General features: G+C 32.9%; 1 protein-coding gene across 1 annotated transcript in view; it reads left to right on the plus strand.

The window, feature by feature from the left end:
• LOC124364348 (protein scabrous) overlaps window positions 1-23,710 on the plus strand; it is a 74,628-nt gene extending 50,918 nt beyond the window's left edge. The window contains exons 3-8 of the mRNA XM_046819740.1: window positions 9,046-9,333; window positions 9,425-9,595; window positions 13,342-13,591; window positions 18,122-18,310; window positions 20,196-20,475; window positions 21,747-23,710. Coding sequence (XP_046675696.1) covers window positions 9,046-9,333; window positions 9,425-9,595; window positions 13,342-13,591; window positions 18,122-18,310; window positions 20,196-20,475; window positions 21,747-21,894 — 1,326 coding nt within the window. The 3' untranslated portion in view covers window positions 21,895-23,710. The remainder of the gene's footprint in view (window positions 1-9,045; window positions 9,334-9,424; window positions 9,596-13,341; window positions 13,592-18,121; window positions 18,311-20,195; window positions 20,476-21,746) is intronic.
• Window positions 23,711-25,426: the final 1,716 nt, after the last annotated feature.

The raw sequence follows: 25,426 nt of genomic DNA on the forward strand, positions 1-25,426 counted from the left end.
ACGGTTTGTCTAAGTGCATTTTCATATTACAATTAGAGCCCGTAATTACTGTTAGCCCTTTGTTAATGGCTGTCCCTTAATTAGTTTTGATATAGCTGCTAAGCGTGTCTTGTTGTAAAGGGATATGTCGTTCTTGGTAAGTTTATACAGTCGAGAACAGTTCCAGACAGGGAAGGAGCGATATCGCTGTTTTGGAAATTGTAAAGTTCAAGCCAAGTCTGCTACGGTTAACTACAGGGGCGTACCTAGACGGAATATGGTGGATCGATTCCTTCCCGAAATCTTTTTACCTTATGTCAGACACCACTAAAACAATTTGAAGTTCTGACAATACATAAAAAACACACACGTGCATATATTCTTAATATTTTAAACCTTTTTATATTAATAGCGCCCGGAATTATTTCCCCCTCCCAAATGAATTATTAGGTACGCCCCTCCTTAGCTACGGTATAGAGGTGTTTGAAGCTGAATGTTCCTAAAAACAACTATAAATCTAAAAAAAAAAAACTGTTCTCTTATTTTTTGACGATGTTTATGGAAAATGGTTAAATTCAAGGATATGATTAAAATGTATCAAAACGCTGTGTTTTTGTGCACATTGTATACTCCCAAAACTTAAAACGAGAAAGTTAAAAATTGTTGTAGACATTAATAATATCTACAAACTGAAATGCGTTTGGATGTGTAATAAATTGTTATCATTTTAAAATTATGAATTGAGTCCGTATAATTCTATAACCAAGAATAAGGGTGAGAAAGTGTTATATCTTAACATTGTTCTTGTAGGGCTAAAATCAAGATGGCTGACAGTAATGTCGAGTTAAGAAAGTTATCGAATGTGTGAAAGGAACATATTCGCCTTAAGACTTCGCTTCACAAACTTTACATGATGCAGTTCTTAGAATCTGCGAATTACCTGTCCCTATAAAAAATGTTTTTATGAAAATCAAAACCTTTCCTTCCTCTACCCTAGCTTGAAAAAGGCTCTTTTTATATGTATAAGAACTTTATGCTACAACAATGGTATTATTAAAAAGAAAAGAAAATAACTAGTGTTTCTTAGGTAATATTCTTCTTTAAAAATGCGATGTAAAAATGAAGGGAGATACGATTAGCGACGCTTTAAACTAAAAATAATCTAAACTGTCAAAGCGACTTTATGTCAAACAGCATTTGCTCTTCGTATTAGCGGCTCGTTCCACGTAATCCGTTTTTACCGTCAGCGCTTCCCAATACAACTCGGAACCTCAACTTTCCATCACCTGAGCTCTGATGTTTACGTGTTTTGAAGGATTACATCGCTTTCAGATTACATAGTTTATAATGAACTTAAAATGACAAGAGAATAAAGACATTTCTGTATATTTCACATACTCTTCACCGACTTACTCGTAACAGTTCAAAGCGGATATATTAAGGTCGTGTAACTGCATCCTGCAATCCTGAGTGTTTAAATTCGAAGACAATTAAGTAAATCACGTCCCATGCCGCGTGCTTCGTGTCGTGTTCTCTACACAAGTAGCCCCTAGCGAGCTGTTTGTGTAATAGGCGACATTGTCGCTGTTTCTGGCTTGTTATATCTCTTGTTCACTTCTCTCCTGCATAGTTTGTGTTCAGACCTTCAGTTTCGTGTGTAATAAAACCGCTGTTAGTATTGTATTACCGACTCACTGGCACAGTGGCACACAGTATTAAACGCATGACATTGAACTAAACAGTGAAATTTGAGACATGCTTGGGAATTTGGAAAATCAGGGAAAAAAGTATATCTTAAGTTTAATGCATTTTTGTAATAATAATAATATGTTATCCAACTCACCAAGAATGCAACATTTCTACAACATAAACACCCAATAATTGCGTTAAACGTTTGTTAAATTTGTAGTATCCAAAGTGAACGTATTTTAAATTGTCTTCTCTTTTATCAAAATTATCATGTACTAATTACAGTTATTGTTTACTTTTGTGTTCTATAAAGATCAAATTCAACGACCAACAACCCGCCTCTTAAGATGAATTATGATAACATAACATGTACTAATTAAATTTAATGAGGATTTTTTGTGTTCTATATACACATTAAGGATAAAATTCAACTACTATAAAACAACCCTACAAGCATAGATATATACGTTTTTTTTTAATTCTATTTCAGCGTTCTTTTAATCGCTTGGTACATTTACGTCTTTCACAAATTACGAATTCATATTCTAGTTGAATTAAGAACATAATTACCGCATGACGTAATTCTACCAATTGAACCAATTGTATTTTAATTATTAATTAAAATTGTTATTTTAATTGCATTTTATTTTATGTATGTGGGACATTGCGTGTTTTGGAAGTAAAAACCCATATAATAAGGTCTATTAAAAATTTTAATATATGTTTCCCTAGCCGGTTAAATAAATCAACTTCCAAATTGGATATTTGGTTATAGAACAATAACAAGTGGAATTTAGTGGTTCCGAGGATCCGGCGATTCAAGGGCAACGCGGTGTAAGAACAGGCGACAGACCGGACCGGGTACCCGCAGCAATTAACGCATTTAAGGCCGCTTTAAAATATATATTATAATAAAACAACAGACGAAGTTTACTTTAGAGAGTCCATGTTAGTTGTACCTTGGGGAAGGTAAGGGGAAATAAACCTCACCGTATTCTCACGTTTATTTTCAGTCAGATACAACTAAACACCTTTAATAAATCTCTGGGCACGCCCTTGGTTGTCCTAGAACCTATAGTCGCAGTGCGATTTTGTGTGTTGGTGGGTTTTTAAAGAACATGATGATTCGGAGTAGTTTTTGAAATGTAAGTTTAATTTATGAGAGAAATTAATAAAAAGTATTGTATGTATGACGTGATATGTTAAATTGGTGTAAGGGAACAAATGTAACACTGTTATCCTGAAATACGAGTACGTACATTACCTTTATGAGGTGAAACACAAACTAAATATGTCCATCAGTCTATATTCACTTACCTGTTACGGTGCTCGTGTTGAGTTTTCACATTTCAAGAGTTTGTACATTTACAAACATTTGTTTTAAAAGTACGCTGGATTGTTTGATAATAGCCATTTAGTGAACACGTTCGTATACGGTCAGTTGTAAAAATAAGAGGATTAAATTCGGTTTGATGCACATATTATATTATAAGTACTCACTATTTCCCACTCGTAGTTACTGTTAACTTTTGTAATATGCTATGTAACAATACAAAACCCTATGTATAACAATTCAACTAATGTTGTATATATCTTGGATGGCTGCTCTGTTGTTTAAAGTCAATACCTATTTAAATTACTGCATAAATAAATAGAGCAAGATTATGAATAATATAATAAATAAACCCCTAATTTTACATGCAAAAACCTGCATTGGATAATAATGGACCCAAGTCAAATAATATAGTTTCCTTTAATTGGTCCGGTCTGGAAAAACATATAATTTCATTTTGTCTCTTATTTTGAGTCGGATAATACAAACAATTTGTATTAGTTGAAGGTGATGTTAGTTAAATGATTCTTAAATACCGCAACGCAACGCTTCCTAGCCACCATCCAGTCAGAATTTAGGTTAGGAGTGACGGCGCTTCTGGTAAATAATAATTAATTCGGTTAGCGTAGTTTAACATTCTTGTCGCGGCTTAGCGGTCAGGCGCCTGTGGCGAGGCAGGTGTCGCTGCCGGCTTGTGTGTGTGTGTGTGTGTGTGTGTGCGCGTGAGTGCGTGCGTGTGTCTCGCTCTTGATATATCTCCAGTTAAATGTTAGTCTGTAACGTCTATCCGCGTAGCAACCCTTACTCAATATCTTTGCGAACGACAGTTTGCCTTTCAAAGGAGCTTTCCCCCGGTTATGTCCACCCTACCTCCCTCACAACCCTAGCTTTCCGGGCCCTTAAGCCTCTAATGCTCACTGGCCTAAACATTTCCCTTTCTGTTTCCTCCTGGCTTGGTACATTCTGTCAAAGCCTCCTTTCACTTTCGTTTACTGGCGCATTTTACAAAAGCGGAAAACTACTGCTAAAATATTGCTTTTATAAAAGCAGGTAAATTCTTAAAATTGTTGTTTCAATGTTTGAGATGCAGTAATTAAATTTGTCTTTAAACTAAAAAAGTCTTGTGGTTTAAGATACCTCGCCAACTCTGCTGATCCTTTGCTCGGTATCGCTACTTTTTCCGTTCGGCAAACTTCAACTTATAACTAACTTCCAAATCAATCACATTTGAAATTTAATTGTGTTAATTATAAAATTTAACAAAAAAGTAAGCTTCAGTGTTGAAAGCGAATTCTTAGGAACAATGTAAGCCTTTGGTTGGTTTCGTTGTATTTAAACAATGAAACTGTGCAATTCAAAGAGACAGTTTTAGTAGTCGTAGTCACGGTTTAGCCAGGAGTGTACCCGCGACGGGATGAGATGTTCACTCAGCCTTGAGCGAGGGAGGAGCCCGGTCCGGGCAGTCGGGCGTGTCAGGACAAGCAGACGTAGATGTAGCCGCACTTCAACTGATTGACAAATTGGTCTCTCATTTGCTAATCGCTATCTTTACGCAACATCGGAGTCGGGTATGTCTGATCGCAAATCGGCGGTGTTTTAACACATAACCTAAAAGACCATATACTCGGACATCATGACGCCAACAGACATACGTGACCATGAGGAAAGTAAGTTAAGTTGTCAAGCAACTTGGCGAGGTGTGCCATAACGTGCATTTGAATCCCAGTTACGTGGGAATCTGGGAACCATTTATAGGTTTACGTTAGTTTCGAATAAAATTCACAAACAAGCTGTTGTACAGCGTTCAACCCAATCAGCTGAAAATATTCACTGCCTTGCGCCTTTTGTATGCTACAGAAAAGTGTCTTGTTTACAGTAGCATAACCAGGATCTTTGAAAGGGAGGTTGTTTATAGTTTGTATAAATAGACTATGGAACTTATTCACGATTTTGAATTATTTACAATTAATATTATTGTTTAGGAATGTCAAGGCACCGGGAGAAAAGTTTAAATTTACTAAATGTTTAAATTATTCCTTCGACTTTCCAGACAATGTCTCTTATTAATTATGCATTTTATGTTATTTATATCTTTAAACACAGACACGAAGAAATGCATGGAATATAAAATGAGCGTGAGCCTGAAAGATCTTGATTAGTGAGTAAGCCCGAGTTGATGGCTCATTGCCCGCGCAGAATAAGGTAGCCGTACATTACCATAGTTTACACACACGCCATCTCTCTTATCTCCCTAATCGAGGCATTATTGTAAGGAGCCAGCGCAGCCTCAGTGCACACGCTCTGGTGATGAAGCTATTAAATAAACACGCGACCCCGGGCCCGTAAAGTGGGTTAAAGCAGCACTTCACAGCTACTGTACTACCGAGCAGTCAAGTGCGGATTTAATACGAGTCGGCCAGTTTTCCTCCTCAAAAAGGGACATTGAGTTCAATTCCATCACATGAATCGTTATTCAATTAATCATTGTTTGACGTCTCGCACCGGAATCATTAATATTCAAGACGAAACATCCCCTAAATTAAAATCAATCCGTATCCGCATAGAGGATTGAGGTAAAGTTACATAGAGGGACGAGTTTTCGAGCAGTTCCAATAATTGGAATTGGATTGAGCCCTCAACTTTACCTTCCTTCAATTAACCTATCCTGCTTGCGTCATCCAGACGCGCCGTGCCGCCGTAATAAGCTTACCTCGTAATTGATCAAATATACATAGTTAATCAATTAACTGCAAACTGTTTGGTTGTGTCAAATTTCAATAATGCAGTCAAGCGTTCTTTCTGACCGATGGCATTTATTAAATTAAACTCTTTGTCGATTGCCGCTTCGTTTGCAGAAATAATGAGCCCTTTGTTGACGATTGTGTGGGTTGTTTTTGTGTACAAATACATTTACATTAAACGTGTATACGTACGTAATATGTTTTCCACGTGTTCAAGATGTGTTTTCACAGTGTTCCAATTAAAAATAAATTTAGTTCTGAATAATAATACAGACTTTTGAAATACATTTCATAAATATACATGTTAATTTTTACTCATGTTAAATATGTTCTTTATTGTATGAATAATCTCTAGCCTGATTACTAACAGCTCTAGCACCTCTGGCCTGACCTCTAGTTTTTTTCACTTATTTGTCTAATCGATCCTTGGTTGACCTGTCACCATTTCAACGCATTCTTTGTTTCACTCGATTGACCATCTCAGAAAGTATTTAAATGTTATATGTACATGCGGGTGTTACGATATTGTTACAACAGTTTTAAATTGTTTTATATGTATTTAACTAAGTTGATTCCATATACCCCTTCTCTGTTTTTGCCCATGAGTATTCGTACTTTAGTAACCGAACTAACATAACAAGAGTTTATTGTAGGTTAATTCGAACTTATCCTGCGTTCAGAAAATAGGAAACTCTCGAAGAGATAATGTTCCTCTCTCTGACGAGAGATACGAACTGTTTAGATGCTCGCCTCAATGACCTAAATATATCCTCACTTGACGAGTGCTCGACCTAAAAGCTACTATGAGGGCGAGGACGTGTCTGTTGCAGTTGGGTTGGAAGCACTACCCGTCCAGAATAAATAACTTTACATCCTGTATATCTGACTGTCTGAGGGAAAGCTGGTATCTGGACTGGACGGCCCGCATGTCCAGCGACGGCAGGTGCGCTTGCCACCTGTCCCCCTCCCCCCCCCCGCCATCAACAGCCGCCGCGCCATCAACTAGCTGCCTTATCAGAATCAATACCTCAGGAACTAACTCACTGTATAACTGGATTAAATCAATATATTTTGTTCGGTATAATGTATATTTGCAGCGGTCGATTTTGGTCAAGTCAATACACAATTAACCGTTCACAAATAAAGTTAGGTTAATTACTTATTATTTGAAGTTCAAATTTACGGTTATTGTAATAAATATATTTAAGTCTGTTATTTACATCCTCGCTTGCTCATGTTGTAACAATGTTATTTAATTGCGGTAAAACAATTATCCTCACACGTTTTTAGGTAGTTACAAATTTACAGAGATTTATAATTATGTAGGCCTAACAGCGGATAACTTTTATAAATAACCATTACAATCTTATTTGAACTTAAAAATATAATTTTCCTATAATCATTTAGATGAACTCTTTATAGAGACATTTTAATAACAGTTCTAAGGTATCCTAATTGACATTACAGTTTAGTATTTTATCACTGGCGTATAGTACTTGTACTCGTGGGTTAGTTAAAGAAAGCCCTTTTTGTGTTGGTAGATGGAGAAAAGATAACTTCTCGAAACCCTGCTACTGCGATTTTCAGCACAATATTATTAACAAGATCAAAGATTAGACAGAGTTTAATCTTATTCCACCCCTCCCCACCCCGTTCTACCTACAAGGTCTGAATCCAATTACATAGTTCATGGGCAAATTGCTACAAACAACGGAGGCTCCTTTGTTGTAAGGCTGAGACCACATAAAACACATTAATCTCCCGCAATTTGGTGCGAAGACAAGGATTTTTATACCTTGGAATTTATTTTTAACTTCTTTTGTGGGCATCCTTTACATTTGAAATGAAACTACCAGGTGTGGATCGTATAAACTGTTTGACCAATTACTGCAGTCCAGCACAGTTCAATACTGTAGCCAAAGAAATGTGTTTTGAGGGCGATAGATTAATTTCCATGCTAGCCTAACTTTAAGAAAATTTGTAGTGAATGGCTTTTATGAGGACAGGGGGCTCAGGACTTCATGTAGAAATTTCTAGGACGGTCCCAGTGCCTGCTTCTGGCTACGCTCCGGATTATAGTAATGTATACGGCGTCCCTTAAAGTAAATTACATCCTACGTGGATGATAACTGCATATTATTATAATTTTAAAGTTCAGCAGTCTCGTAGTTGTGCTTGGACGCGGAAGCCTATAATTTCAGATATGGCTTTTTAACTATCAGTTTTTGTAATAATTATTATATAAATCCACCAGAGTTAGAACAAAATAAAGCGATTTGTTGCTGCGTTATTAGATCTTATAAATGATATTCAATGAAAACTAAAAATTTATCGATTGAATTACAGTGAAAATCAACCTATATATAAAAATGGAAATCACAGAGAGAATAATTGATTTCACTGACATAGGTGAAAGGTCAGATACTGATCTCAAAATGCAGATAGCTCGCGCCTCGCCCTAAGCTACAACGGTGTGCAGTGAATGTCAAAGAGCAGCAAACGTCAAGTTCATGTTTGAAACACGTTGGCCCTGTTGTAGAGTCAAGGCCGGTTTACGCCGACTTCCAAACAATTCCTATTAAAGTAGTTCATTAAAACTTTCCCATTCAGTTTGGACCATAATTTATCGCTCAATAATGTGTTTAACCAACTGTCGTTCAACCAAGTGTCCCGTTTTAATTCGTCCACCACAATAATTGTAGCATTATTACAATACTGTACTGGTCCTGAAGCTCCATTTAGCCTCGGTTCGATATTACTTTCCTATTTATAACGATCATAAATATTATATCTATCCGTGAGGATGAATAATAAAATATGGGAAACACTACATCGATCCTTGTAATACTACTGTATCGTTCTGTTTGACCGAAGTTTTGCTCTCCTGGGATTCCATAAGACGCAAACTGACAGCTTTTCAGTTCTGCGGAGCTGGCGTCTCTTTTGTGAAGGAGCAATAAAAGTCGTCTGCCACATTATATGTCTTGTTTGAGCAGACTATGACCGAGGATATAATGGTTGAATGCTTCTACATTTTCTTTAAAATAAGAAAATTTTCAGTTTTATTAAGAATTTTGATATGAACACTTTCATTGTACCATTAAATCATATCATTCAATATAATAATAAATACTATATGTTGTAAAATAGAGAAACTAATATGTTCTTAATTTTTACAATTCAGCATTTTCTTTATAATATTTTTATTCAAGTACCATTTTCAATGTTTTGATTTATTTATTCTTTAAGTCCCTTAATTTTTTTGTTTCATTTTATAACCTTAAAAATGGTCTCTGGTTCCAGTCAAAGAAGGAAGACAATTTGTTGATCATGTCTGAAGAAGATCTGCCTCACGACAACAAGCGGTTCCGTCACCAACGGTTGCTGAAGAAGCGTGTGGAGACACTGTCAAATTCCCAGACAAAATTGGAACAACAAGTCCAGCGGCTGGAGAAGAGACTTCAGGCTCCAGCGCATTACCAGCGAGTCACCAGTAATGATGTGTTGGAGGAGGATCTCACTGCTAGAGTAACTTTGCTGGAAGACAATGGCAAGCAGACAACTAAAGCCCTCTTCAACGTTAGCCGCCAGGTAAGACCTTGTTCATTTGAAAAAAATTATTTTTTGAGTCCGAGAAGAAGTTAAAGTACAGGATTAAAAATTTAACTTCTCTGTTCAACAGGTGGCAGGTCTGAGCAAGCTACATGTATCCATGCTGGAATTGCTGGAGTCTGTGGAGGGTTTGGAGAGTAAAGTGGACAATACAGTTCCAGAGTTCCGCAAGGAGATCAGCCGACTGGAGTTTTCTCTGGCTCAACTCACTTCCACGACCAGTATCCTGCGTGAGGACCAGGTAAGCTCAAAGTAGAATTTTTAAAAAGGATACTTTTTTTATTTTTTACTTATGTAGGAATTTGAATTTTTATCTTCATTATTTTCTATCATCATATATTTTCTAGAAAATATTTGGTTATCTTACTTTTCTTTTTATCCTTTTTTTCATCTCTTCACAGTTTTTTTTTATAATTTACAAATATTTTACATTACTCATCTACTTCATATTTACCTTAACTAGTAATTTATAAAATAAATATATATATATATACAGGGTGGAAAAAAAGTATGGAAACGCTTTCACTAATTTTGTATGGCTTCACTTATACAAATTAAATTTTGTAACATCACCACTTGTATTAAGAACCTAGTTTTTGAGACCAGTGGGGACATTTTATCTTTTCAGGGGGACGGTCCGTGAGGAGTCGGACGAAAGATCTTAAATGTAAGCATAGGCCGAGTTTGGTATCAAATTAAAGGTCTAGTAAAGAGAAACTCATTACCGCAAACCGCACTTAAAAAGGTTAACCCTATCCAGAGTACGGGCCGTTTGAATTTCATAAGTAACGTTTGATTAATTATTATTTTTCTCCGCAATTTCACAGTCTCAAGTAAACTGTTCTGACTGGAAAATGACACTTTATGGAACACAATTATCCAAAAGAATTAAAATTAAAAATTATCTATGTATTACAAAAACAAAAAATAACCATAACCTTTTAAATGAGGTGCTCAAACTGCTCTCCGAACACTTGTTGGCAATGAGCTAGTTTTATTATAAAAACCTACTGCAAAGTCACATTTTGAAGCATCTCGGGTGAAATTCTTCTTGCTTCTTATAATAAACGATTTGTCAGCTCCTCAATGTTGGCTGGTTTAGTTTTATACACATTATCTTTTAAGAAGCCCCTCAAAAAAGAAATCTAGTGGATTAAGATCCGGTGACCTAGCCGGCCACTCAAACGGTACCCCTGCGACCAATCCAACGGTTAGGAAACACTTCATCTAATGTTTGCGCACCCGCAAATAGTAATGGGGCGGTGCTCCATCTTGCTAAAACCATACTGCATTAAAATTTGCCCCCCAAGAAGAGCACGCACTGCTGGCAAAATGTTATTTGTCAACATATTGAAATAAATTTCGCCTGTTAGATTTCCATCTATCACAAACGGTCCTACAATTGTTATTGTTATTATTCCAGCCACATATTCACTTTCTGAGGCCTTTGTGTGTGGCCTTCTATCATCCAGTGTGGATTAAGGTCGGCCCAGTAACGGCAATTATGTCTATTAACTTGTCCATTAACAAAGAATGTAGCTTCATCTGAAAACAATATCGAACTTAAAAAATTTGAATTTCGTCACACTTTCTCATCATTATTTCGCAAAATTCAGTCCTTCGATCAAAAATCATCCTCTTCAAGTACTTGGGTTAGGGTTACTTTAAAAGGGTGATACTTGTTTTTTGTGTAAAACATTCAACACTGAGTATGGCTCATATCAAATCTTCTGCAGCCCACTCTGGCCAAGGTGCTGGGATTTTCAACAAATGTTTGGAGTACATCCAAAGATTTTTGTTCATTTTGTTGCCGATTTAGGCCTGCCACTCATTCTTTCGCGATCTTTGACTGTTCTAGTTTCTTCAAATCTTTTTACTGTCTTAAACACAGTTGACTTACTAATTGGGGGTCTATCAAGAAAAGTGTCATTAAACAAATGCGCTGTTTTCTTCATAGGGACGAACTAGATATCCATACCCACCGCATCATAAGCAGCGTGATTCTCTCAAACTCACTAAGTGACATTGCTTTTAAAACTAGTAGAATAAAATGTAAACACTTAAGTAAAAAAATGTATAACTATCGCAGTACCTTCTAGTGAAGACTTTCAACTTTATCTTACGTGGACGAAATTATAACGTAGACTAAAAACCAAGCTGATATTAAAAATACAAAAACTGTGGAGTTTTGCTGTGACAGTACTGTTTGTATTGCTTAAAACCAGTTTATGTTTGCCTGAGATAAAAGGGCTGGAGGGACTGGACCTTGACCTCATGTTGATAAGGAGTTACAGTGGTATTATGGAATACTCTCAGTTTCTTGAAGACAAGACAGGAAAACCCCTATTTACTGCTATCCAACAAATGTAGAGGTAAAAAAAATAATTTTTTTGTTGGAAATTGTTTTTCAAATTTACATAACCGACATAAAACATACTACTGAAAGTAAATTAGTTACTTCAACAAGACAAAATTACTAAATTTCTTTGTCATGAAATTCATACATACGGCCCGTACTCTGGATAGGGTCAACCTTTTTTAAGTGCGGTTGCGGGTAATGAGTTTCTCTTTACTAGACCTTTAATTTGATACCAAACATCGGCCTATGCTTACATTTAAGATTTTCGTCCGACTCCTCACGGGCCGTCCCCCTGAAAAGATAAAATGTCCCCACTGGTCTCAAAAACTAGGTTCTTAATACAAGTGGGTGATGTACAAAATTTAATTTGTATAAGTGAAGCCATACAAAATTAGTGAAAGCGTTTCCATACTTTTTTTCCACCCTGTATATATATATATATATATATATATATATATGTATACAGTATATATGTTATACATACACACAGACTCCCAGTGTCCCAACACTATAAAGTAAATGCTTACTGCTCAGCCGTATTGAAAGCGATCACAGTGAAGTACAATTTCAGAGGCGAGGGAGTGTGTTTTGTATCAAATAAAATAAAAACAATCGGAGGCAGAGTAGGATGGCCTGTAGCGTTGCATTATTCAGATTTGTGGAAATTTCCTACTCTGTTTTCCTTCAATTGCTTTCAGATAAAGTATTTGTACTGTTTATTATCAATAAAGCGTCCGCGTTAAAAAACATTTTGAGAACAAAGAATTTTTCTTAAAATCACAGTAAATAGAAAATACTGACAACTAAAACTGTTTAATTATTTTATTGAAAAAATCTATCTGGAATACTTAAATCTAAAACTTTACATTGTGTGTTAAAGCTGTTTAAGAATGAGTATTTTCTCTAAGTATAGGCAACTAGTAGCACTTGTTAAAAGTTCATGTATGGAAAAAAGAAAAAGAAATAATTAAAAATTAAATTAAACTAAAATTAAAAATGGGTATTGAACCAAGGAGGTGTAAAACTGTGTCCTATTCAAATTTCGCCTCTGATCTCACACTAAAACCTACTTAAAAAGCTATATTAATTTTTTAATTGAGATATACACAACCATCCAGTTCTCGTTGGATTCAAATTTAATATTTCACTTTAATTAAACGTGTGGTGGCAGCGGTTAGAAAGTGTGGTTGGATATCTAGCTGACTGACATTGATAAGGCTCTTAAATTGTACATCAGTCTTGGCCATTTGTAAAACCTTTGTCATGATGTTATGATGCTATTTTTTATGTTCCAAGCGGCATTCTTGTGCTCTTATCACTGGCTGAGTGTAAAATATAAAATTCACAGAGCTAAAGCAATATATAACTATCTGTTTGAAGTTAAAGCACTCAATGAAAACATTTCTAATTCAATAATAACAGAATTGTATATACCAAAATGGAAATTATGAAGTGTGACATCTAATACTTATAATAAATGTGTTTGTATAATTTTTTTCTAAATCACCCGTATTGTAAAAACTTATTTAGACCAATAGATAACATATTGCACAAACGTAATGCCAGTAACAACTAGAACTCATTTATTAAACCAAAATATAAATTTGACCAATGTTGTTCCTCTGTAGGAGAATCAAAGAACATCTGTGAAGGCAATGGGAGGAGCCATGTCATCCATGCAGGAGAAGTTGGATCTAGGACAATCTCGGCTGAAAGTGCTGGAGACTCAGCTAAATAATTTGACGTGTGCGGACCACGAGGCGCAGAGTGAAGAAGCACTGACACAACCGCAACACTCAGCCCAGTTGCCTGCTCTCATCTCTCGGCTTACTCAGGTCATTCGTGACTACGACCTCATTGTAGCTGACCTTCCACATGGTTAGTCTTGAATCCAGATTAGTATATAAGGTTTCATTTAGCATTTAGCCATAATCAGTCTAGAATTATATAGAGTATACTAAAATCTAAACCTGGCAAGACATAGAGTAGTAATACAATTTTTAATTCCACAAATGAAAAAAAGCAGCTACTGAATATAAAATATTGATTAAAATCAATTTTTAATACTCATTGTTATAATTAATGTGTCACAAAAAATAATATTATTTTTATTTATTGAGAATATACTTGTCTTGCTTGCCAAAGCAAACTGGTTAATCTTATTGTTAGCCCAATGCAATTTTCAGTAATTTGATATGAACAATAACAAACAGTTGTGTTCTTTATAACTCCAAATCTGGCTGTCTCTGCTAATGAAGAACTAGATTCAACTCCTATACCAGAGATCATCCAGTTGCTCTGATTCCCTGGGGAAACAAAACGTGCACGTTTACGGAATAATTATAACGGAAATTTAATAATGACGAAAGACAAAATTATCATAAGCAGTAATTATGACGTGTAAAGCATCTAGGAAATACAACATTCCTTTGTGTCATTAACATAGAATGGTGGTGATTATAAATGGACTCCCACAAGGACCGAGGTTTGTGCTGGTGCTCTTTATCATCAATCTTCAGGATGTATGCTCCAGAGAGTATAAGTTAAACTTGCCAAATTACTCTGAAAGGAGTGCATTATTTAGTTCAAACTCAGCGTGACCTGGGCCAAAGAAATTAAAACATTTTGCCCTCATTAGATGGTCATTATGAGATAACTTTGCAGGAGGTAATTATTCGAAGACTCTGCACTTCATATCAGAACAGTCCCTACACAAGATATATGTTTTTCTCGAATTAAATACTTACCTTGACCGTTATACTGTATATGAACAGAAAATCTTTTTTGTTACACTCAAACTAATGAATTAAGTTTTAGAAGAATAATAATATTTATAAGCAATAATATTGCTATCTTTAAGTCATAATAATACTTATTTTGATAGTTAATTTTTTAAATATGTAATTATTAAAAGATTTAGTAACTTTACTTGGATGAAGCACATTCAGTGTCAAATACAAGAGCAATGTAGCAGAATTTATTGCAAGGTAAAGTCTTATAAAGTAGCCAGAGTCGATGTTTCTTCCATATTACTACTTCTCTGAAAGCTAAGTTTGTTCCTTGAAAGGATTGAATACTGGGCATGATAAAGTTTATGACAAATAACATGGATTGCATAGTAGCATTTATGTTTCTTCTTCCTTGAATTCTTGTTGAATTTTGAAAGAGTTTACTGGCAACTCTATAATTCAATTTATGAAACTGTTTTACATATTTTAGGAAAATATTTCACAATGATTTCCAATAATTAAAAACAATGATTAATTGCAAGAAGTAATTTTTATTGTCAATATAATTAGATAATTAATAAATTGTATTAGATAATATATATATATATATATATATATATATATATATATATAATTTATATATATATATATATATATATATACAAACAAATTTACATACAAATTTATTTGAGGACAGATTAAACATATTATATATATTATATACAATATTTATATATACAATATTTATTATTTATAAATTATATATTATTTATTAATTTGATATTATTATATTATATATATATTATGTATATATATATATATATATATATTATATATATATACATTTTTTCAAACAAATTTATTTTAGGACAGATTAAACATATTATTTAGTTTTCTTAGTTCACAATAGTAATATTTTTTTCAGTAAACTTTCTCTTTATATTAAATAAAATACTGATTTGTATTTATTTTCAGTCCAAACACTTTGAAAGTTGTGAAAGTAGTTTACATAAAAACCACCACATAAAGAGCTTCCATCAATTCATCACTTGTCAAGAAAGTGAACTTTTAAGCTAAATGCTGGTTCAATAACCCATTTTACAATTTCCTTTTCCCTTTTTTCCTTCTCTCAGAGGAAAGTGCTTCAGAAATTTCACACAATGAAACTCTTTATCGCTGCCCGATAAGTCCTCTTCCTTGCCAACTTGGCAACTTCTTAAAGAAATGTTCAAAGTTGACTTTCTCTTAACATGCAGATAACAATATATGGGCCAATGGTCTTGCAAAATATATAATAATCGTACACAAACAGTGACAAATAGAAAAATGGTGTTATATATTTATATTTCTTGTTTATTATTATACTGTAATTTTATTTTGTAAGCATAAGCTCCAGACATCTAAATTATAAAATAATAAAATAAATTATATTTAATAAAAAAAGTATATGTTTTTGTCAGATTGTTACAATGCAAAATATTTAACCATATCATTAATTTGAAGATATTTTCAACTTTTAATATTTTCTTGTCTGTATGTGTTTGTGAAAGGAATAAACCCTATGTTTAATGACTTATTTTTATCTTCATACATTCATGATTGTTCTTACAACATAATTACAAAAACAGATTACAAAAAACATATTTAAAAATATAATTTCAAAACACCATCATAATCAATATTGTGTTAAATAATTACAGCATAAAGAATTAATTTAAGTAAGTAACAATTGAATTAATCAAATTAAAAAATATATTGCTATAAAAATATCAGGTCCTCAGTAGTTTTAGCATTGAATAATATTAAACAAGTTAATCTAGTCAAAACAATAACTTAGTCGTTGAAATTCTATATTATAACTGTAGCTCCCTTGATTTCTACAGTAGACTGTTAAATTATGACTTTTAAATTAGTATCAAAACTACACAGGGAAGCCACACTCAATCTAGACATCTTCCAACTTATACAAAGTCTGAATGGTTTCATTTCAAGTAAAGTGGGTTTGTATACAGCTTTTAAAAGGGTGAGGTACACTTCAGTAGTAATTTGTTTAATTAAATGAGAATTAATTAGTTATGAAATACCTAGTACCTACATTACTTCATAATTTTATCAGATAGTGACAACTTTGTGAAGTTATCTTCCTGTACACTCTGACACAACAGTAATGGATCTGAGTTTGTAACTGTATCCACACTGGCTCTGAGTCATACAGGGGTGCCACCCCAATAATTTACATCTCCCTCTTAATGAGCATTTTCTGTCATTCCCTCCCCTCTTTTGTTTCCTACCAAATGTGGAACTCCACTCTTTCATCATACGCATTACTGTTTATGATCATATTTACTTAAAATGTTGTAGTTTCTCAAACTTTATTAAAATTTGTTCAGGCGGCAAAAAGCAACAATGAAAAAAATTACATACAACATTTTGTGAATTCAAATCTCAAAATTCAAGTTTGATTCTTTAATAATTTAATGATAAGAATGAAGAACACAGAGATGAAGAACAGCATGAACTATTGGTCCCTTGTGCTCCTATCACCATTTCTATCCTGGGACAGTGTAATGCATAAAGCACCTTGAGGCCACACTCTTATCATTGCAACCACTGACTGGAATAAAGTATGAGCACGTTTTGGAATATTTTCTAAAATAAATAGGTATATTTCATCTAGAGTAATGTTAAAGTTTATTAATTAAATATATAATTCGTATTATACAATATACAAGCATATAGTAGAATTAAAAATACTTATGTTAACCCTCCCCACTATAATTTAAATAAGTTTTAAATTCTTGCCATTGCATATACATACAAGTAAATTCTATTTTTCATGTAATATAAACTTTTAATTGTATTGGAGTATTTTCTTGGAATTTATACATTTTAAAAATAAAATCAATTTTTTTGTATAATTAGTATTTTAGAGTTAGTGTCTGTATAAAACACGTCTTTAATAATTCAATGTATTGTTGGAAATATGTATATGGTTAATATTTTCTTATTTTCTGGTTATCTCAATTCCTTGACATCTTAATCTATTATACAATCAAGCCAAATCTAGAGATTTGCTTGTAGGAACTCAAGCAATGCTAGCAGTGAAATGTCCTTTTAGTTGAATAAATCAGAAATAATTTAAAAAATGGAGATTCAGAAATAAATTATTGGTTTTAATGTACTACAGTATTTACAAGTTAATCATTTATACTCAAATTTTAACAAGGATTCATTAATAAGTACTTACTAAAATTAGATTAAACCAGCATCTCTGAAACAAAAATGTAAATTTAAAATTAAAGATTTAAACCATATACGAAAATGAGCTTAATCTATTATGAGTCTGTCCATTAATATAACTTGACAAATATTTTATTGAGGCTAAAAGAATTGAAACATATGGCTAAGTTTAATAAAAGAGCAGTAAGCCAATTTGAAACATCACAGACCATATCAGTATGCCTCGCACACAGACATATGACAGTCAGCTGCAATGACAGAGTCGTACCCAGCCGCTGTCAGTTACACTGCAAGCTGTCAGAGTCTGCGTTGCGAGATAGGTTGACATTTCATTAAACATCAGTCATGCGGAGAAGTCGTGTCCTTTATCGCCTAGTATTGATAGCTTATAAGAGACGAACAAATTGTTTTATGGTAAATATTTGGTGGTCGGTTTCAGAATGCAGTTGGGTGGATGGGCCCTCAGGTTTGTACATCGTGGCCCCAGGTAGTGGCCGACCTCTGGTGACCTTCTGTGACCAGCTGACAGGAGCTGGCGGTTGGACCCTGGTACAACGCCGACAAGACGGCTCTCAGGAGTTCAATAAGAAGTGGGATGAATACGCCACCGGCTTCGGTTCTCCACTTGGTATGTCATTTTTTTAAATATCAAATTTGTAATGAATAGAGTGTAATTCTAATTAAACAAAATAATGAAATAATTACAGTTGATAATTTGACGAAAAGGTTACTATAACATGTCAGTTACTAATAGAACACTGTTACGTGGGATACAGTTTTATGTTGTCTATATTATTTATATAATTGTCCAAAAAGTACAAATCTAATCAGTGCAAACACTCCCAATTCTTTGTGATTGTTTTTCTAATGAGTGATGGACAAATACATCCAAGCAACTCTGGAGAGAGCTAATGTTTCACACCAAGTATCTTGATTATTTCACATTTAAATAAATAAATTACAACACCAGTACTAATTGGTCATACCTGGACTTCAGAAACCAAAGTACAAGTTGTCTGTACGTATGAAAACAATATTACCATACATAATATGTTATTTATTTACAATTATTGTTATACTTGTATTAATTAAAAATGAAAAATACAGAATTTATTCAGAGTGGTATTATGTGTTGTTCCAACAAGGCAATATGATAATCAATTGTTTTTTTAATAAGCTATCAGTATCATGTCAGCAGCGTCATAAACATTTGTACTATCAGCTCTTTATCACAAATCGTATGAGGATCCAAAAGGTCTTTTATAAACATTAATTAATTACTAATTTTCATTCATAATTTCTAAGTGAAATGTCATTCTTATCATAATTCATTTTAAAGAGCTTATGATTTATGCAAGTTACATATGTTCATATAATGCTTTCAACAATACACAAGCCACAATGGGTTATAATAAAATTGAAGTTTGACAAAGAAAGAGTTAATTGGATAGCAGTTGAAAGTTTAAAGTAAAGTTAAACTCCCTCATTGTAAGAGCATTATGGCTGTTTAACGCCCTCTTTGCCTTTCAGTGAAGATGACAGCAGCTCAATCTACTTATGCCGTTGATAAATGAACACTCCATCCAACGACAAATGGGTACTAAAAGTAAAGCCCCATTTTTCCAGATTGCCATCTTTGTCTTAGCAGTTAAGCACGCACTTCCCTAATTAGGGGGGTGCCCAGCCCTGTCACGCCCTTTACAAATCTTCATGATTAGAATCAAGTGTCGATTAATCTCTCTTAAGAAAATTTGGACTTTATGAGCACATTTTTAGTTGGACCTGTGTCATAATATACACATATATTCTAAATATACACATGCAGTATTATATATATATATATATATATATTGTTATGAATACTGGTTGTTTATCAACTGACCAGTTAATATTACATATTAATTAGTGAAATATATTCCTTCCAACCTAAACAGGTCTTAGAATTAAGGTTAACAAAATTTAAATAAAATTAAAACCCAATAAACTAAACTAGAAAATTTTCAATAAAAGAAAATACATGTTAAGTTTAGTTGAAATATTATTTATATACAAATTTAAAGTATATCATTGTGCAAAAAAATACATTTCTACAGAATAATAAAACAGAATGACAGAAATTGGGGTTTGCTTTTTAGCTGTTCAAGGGTGAAATATTCCTTCACTGATAAAATATGTGAGCAGAATAAACTTTGCAATATCCCAATGGCTTATTTTTTGGTCACAATCTTTGGTTATGCATCTTTTGAACAATGAAAAATTCAGTCACCTACTCTGAAACAGAAATTGGAGATTACAGATTATAACTGTAGCGATTTTGGTCCTTATACAGTGTCATTTTTCTGATGTTTAATACATAGTTCAAATTGTATCAACTATTTATATGTATATGAATTCAGATATGCATGAAACCAATGTGGGAAAGAATAAAATTATTACACTACATATCTGTCTAAAATAAGACAAATTATTTAACATTTTTGGCGGAGTACTGAACTGACAATATTTTTTCACAGGTGAGTTCTGGATCGGAAATGAAGCACTCCATCGTCTGACAGCAGCTAACCTCTCCTCTCTGCGTATTGACCTCGTGGACATATATGGAAAGGCTTGGTACGCAGAGTATGACGAGTTCAGTGTTGCCAATGCGACAGATGGCTACCGCTTGACTGTGTCTGGCTACCATGGTAATGCCAGTGATGCTCTCGACTACCAGAACCACATGCAGTTTAGTGCAATAGATTCAGACAGAGACGTCAGCAATACTCACTGTGCAGCCAACTATGAAGGAGGATGGTCAGTAGCAAATATACTGTTGTTACTATTCTATATACAGGATTTATCTGAACCTGTGTAACTATGTTCTCAAAAGCTTAATAATATTTTGTTCTTTTTTGATTGGTACCAAAATTGGAAATAGTAATAACTCATCATGTTTTATAAAATAGAATTAATTTCCCAGCTATAACAAATTTTCAAAATTGAAAATGTTTTAATATAAGGATGTTTAGTTGTGCTAATGACAATATTTTGAAAATATAGTAAATACATATTTTGTCTATATTTTTAAACCACAGTGCACCGTAAAAAAAGATTTTGAAAGTAATTTCTTGTTTATTTGTCTACCAGCCTCGCAGAAAGTCTTACAGCTTAAACTACTAAGTTCTTTGTGATTTTGATTTAGATGTTGTGTACTCAAAAGTGTAACCACTGTTTAAAATTACAAACTTTTAATGTTTGAAGGTTTGCTTTAGCTCTAAAGAGGTATGTTTTTTAAGGAAATATAACAGTGTTTAGTTTGATTCTTAGAATACATTCAATGAACTTGTGACAAAGCTTCAGGATAAACCTTGTAGCTGTCTCCAGGTTTGATAAAATTTATAAAAATGCAGAACTTTTACTTTCAATTGTGGTATTTAATTTACTACCATTGCGTTTTGAAGTATAAAAATGAAATTGAACATTTTTATTAATCATATTAAATTGATTGATTTACATGTGTAGTTTTAAGAACTTCCTGATGGAGAAAAAAAAGGAAAGCAATGAATAAACCAATTATTTAAAATGTTTATTTACTGAAAGTTAAACATTGTATGAACTATTTTATGATAGAAACTGGTTTAGGAAATATGGATAGTTTTGTTGCTACAAAAGTTTCTAAGACCATTGTATGTTATATCTATACCCTCCTCTTATCCATTTGTGTCTTATCTATCTCCTCTAATCCTTACTTATTTTTTAAGTTTGGATTCCTTTGACACTTTTTACATATTCTCCACAATTAAAATATCAGTTTCTTTTTTTTGTTAGTAAAAGAAAAAAAACACTTTTTGTAGAAACAGTGACAATAACCATTACATTGTGTACCATTTCTGTTTCTATTATTGACTTTAAAAACTATTATTGTTATTTCTAACTTTTACATTTTTTAATTGATTAACCAATTACACTTCTCTTACCTATTCTTAAAAAGTAAAATGAATGATCTCTTCTTAAAAATGAAGAAATCTTTCGATAACAAGTTTTGAATTGAAACTTTGTGTGTTTAACCACAAAAAATTTTACAGGTGGTTTTCTCACTGTCAGCATGCCAACCTCAATGGGCGCTACAACCTCGGTCTGACATGGTTTGATGCCAGCCGCAACGAATGGATTGCTGTTGCACGCTCTGAGATGAAGGTGCGCAGTCGTACACGTCACAGAACCGCTGCGTAAATTGTTACCACTGAACATAAACAATTTCCAGTGAGACTGAACAAAGAAGGTTTAAAATGTTGTCATGTAGATAATTGAAAATTATTGTCACATCTGATGTGAAAAGTTGTTGATGTCGCTGTTTTATGATTTTTATACAGTGGTAAAATTAATATAAAGCACATTTATTGTTCAAAAATTTTCACGTATTAAACATTCTGAGTTGGACAAAAAGTTCTCATCATTGGTCATACGTCTTGTTATTCTTATAATGAGAAACATTGTTCTTGATAATATCAGTAAATAAAGAAACAGCATTTATAGACTTTTTGGTTAATATCATTTTATAATAATTTTAAGATTTATTATAAATGTTGCATACATATTTAAAAAATACCAAATACATTCAATTCATGTTGGGATAATTATCAATAATCATCTTCTTATAAAACCCAATTTTCAACTAAATAATATAATTATTGAGTTTATCATATTGATGTATAAATTAGAAAAATGTTCTGAGTTACTTCTTACCCATTAGCCTTGAATGTTTAGTCGTTTAAGCTAGTCAAAAATTAGTTTGTAATTTAATGTATTCATAGAATAAATAAATGTGAACCCACAAAAAGAGCAGATTTGTATTCTAATTTTCAACCTGCTTTTAGATAAGTTGTATATATCACACAAACTTAACTTAAAACAGAAAACACAGTCCAAGTTTTTTTAGAATCAAATTAGTTTGGAATGTAACAAAGAAAATCAAAACTTAGTCATTAGGTTAGTTAAATAATATCTACCAAAAATAATTATAATAAACTACCGTAATTGTTTTGTATAGTGTTTTTGTACATTTAGATAGTATAGTTATAACAAGACATTAGAATCGTTATGTCAAAGTGTGTTCAACTGTGAAATAAGTGTAAACAATTATTTTTGTATGTTGTGTTTTCAATTAATTACTGTACAATTTAGTTTGTAATATTTCCTCTACTATTTTCATGCACAATTAGATCATAAGTTAATTTTATACCAAAAATTTGTAAATACTTGTATGTATGTTAAGTATAAAAACAACTATATGACTACAATATTCTCTTGTTATGTACATAGGTATCTGTTTTAGACTATAAGTTTAATGTTGACTGCCTTAGATTAGCAAAATAGCACCGTATTGAATTAGTTTAGGAAAATAGTACAGGTAAATATTTTATCTGTCATAATTTAAAACAAATATTTTTCTGGTTTTATTATCAAACAATTTTATGACCTAATATTTAACATTCAGTGTTTACAGAAAGATTTCCATGTTAGCGTAAAGGTTATTTAGTGTAAAGCTAATAAATGTTAATATGTATTCGTATATAAATGGTGCATTCAGTGGTTTAAAGATTATTAATTCAAAGAGGGTGCTAAATACATGATATAATTAAACCATTTGGCTGAGACTACTGAAATAAAATCACATTATTACTTCAAGTTGTATTTATTATGTTTTCTTAAAATAACAAAATATTAGGTAAGATGTCCCAACTTTATTTTTAAAAGCACTGTTTGGAATTGTAATATTGAGAACAAAAATGAATAGTTTGATTATTAAACTATGCATTTTATAATAATTAGTTTTTTCTTACAACTGTAATGCATCTATTTTAATAGATCACATCTTTAAGCTAATTTAAAAATTGTTATCCTACTACTTTATTTGAATAAAACAGAATTACTCATAAATTGAGATTCCTAATTTTATTGTTCATAGTTATTGTACATTTTTGCAGATATAGTGTGGAGATTAATTATAAGTACACTTTTTACTAAAAATAAAATATGTTCTACAAAAGCTCTGAATTTTTTTGAAAGATAACCCCATCTTTACTAAATTTACTGCTGTGGGAGATGTGGTTTCTATGAACCTCATCATTCGCTTACAACTATCACAATCATATGGTAGCTGAAGGTTACTATGACTCTACATTTTATGTGGTTATTATATTATGGGCAGTGAGTCCTTATAATAGTACAGTAATGAGGAGATATCTTAGTTCTTAGGCTTATGTAGCAAGTGTCATGACTATTACACGCTGCATCAAAACATTGCTCACAAAGTTAAATTCTTGAAATATTTTGATCTTGTTGTGGATAGCCATCCATCTTCTGTCAACAAATGATAAACTGAAACTGCTAAGAATTAGCACTCCTCTCTATATTTAAGTTGAATAGGTGAGCATTAATCAGGACTAGTTGAGGTTTAACCAACCAATGACCAATTATGATCGATATGGCTTCTTTATCACAGGTTTCCAGCTTTTCGACTCTTTCATGCCGTCTTCATTGCTGAAGTTATTTTTTTCTTAATTATTTCAAAGCTTTCTCTTGTAAATCCTTGAATAATATAAGGAAATTCTCACAATTACTTTTGTTTTGTTAAATTATATTGCTTGTTTGTTGCTTAACTTGGAATTTACTTTTTTATTTTAATTGATAATTAATTATGTATTTAGAGTTTTATATGGAAGGGAAAAAGCTTACTATTACCAAATTGGAAGTTCTTTCCTACTCTTCCGATATAGAAAATAAATTGAACACTCAGATATACAGTACATAAATGAAATATTTCACAGACATAGAGATTCAATTTGAAGTATCCAGTGTTGCCAAATTGTACAATTTAACCGACTTGGGTAATAAACAACATGAAGGTGAAGGTGGCTTGTCAAGGTTATGTTGAATAAAATGTGTAAATTTGTTCTTGGTTCCCTTAACATATTAGTGCTACAATCTGACATATTGGAAACTTCTTTAGCCATACTATATGTTGTTATCATCTTCACTGTGGCACAAGACATGTACCAGGCTTGAGGACAGCAGGTGTAATCTAGATGTAGATACATCCACTGGAGTCAACCTATTAACCAATCTCATTAAATGTAATATTTGTAAACATGGAATAATTTTTTGAAGTGAAGAAAAAAAATTGGACTTGTTTTACAAGTCAAACAAACAAAAGAAATTTCCAAATTACATTTGAGTTCATATAGGTGAGTGAGGACGAAGTAAAATTGGCCATGAATGAAATCACCTCTATGGCGGTTGCTAGTGATGGCATAAGTATAGAAATGATAAAGTGGTGGGTCATCTTGCAATTAGAGCAATAGCAAACCTAATTGATAAATCTTTAGAAACTGGTTTGTTTCCACAAACCTGTAGGATGATCATTGTCCAACCCTTCCCAAAAACACAGAGCCCTCCCAGTGTAAAGTCAGTAAGATCAATTTCAATGTATCGAGCCATATCGAGGATCTTGGAAAAGATAGCCTTGAGTTAGATTATTAAATATATGCAAGCAGAAAATTTGTTTCCAAGGCTTCAGTCAGGATTTCAGAGAATTACCACTTGTACTGCCTTGGTCAATATCTTTGCAGATTTATTTGCTGCAAGAGACAGAGTCAAGTGAAGCTCATTGGTCATGCTAGATTACCTCAAAGTGTTTGATTTATTAAGCCAAAGTTTATTGCTTGCAAAGGTAGGATTTCTCAACTTTGAAGAGGGAGCAATC

This window comes from Homalodisca vitripennis, chromosome 1 (genome assembly GCF_021130785.1).
Source record: "Homalodisca vitripennis isolate AUS2020 chromosome 1, UT_GWSS_2.1, whole genome shotgun sequence".
Classification (NCBI taxonomy): Eukaryota; Metazoa; Arthropoda; class Insecta; order Hemiptera; family Cicadellidae; genus Homalodisca; species Homalodisca vitripennis.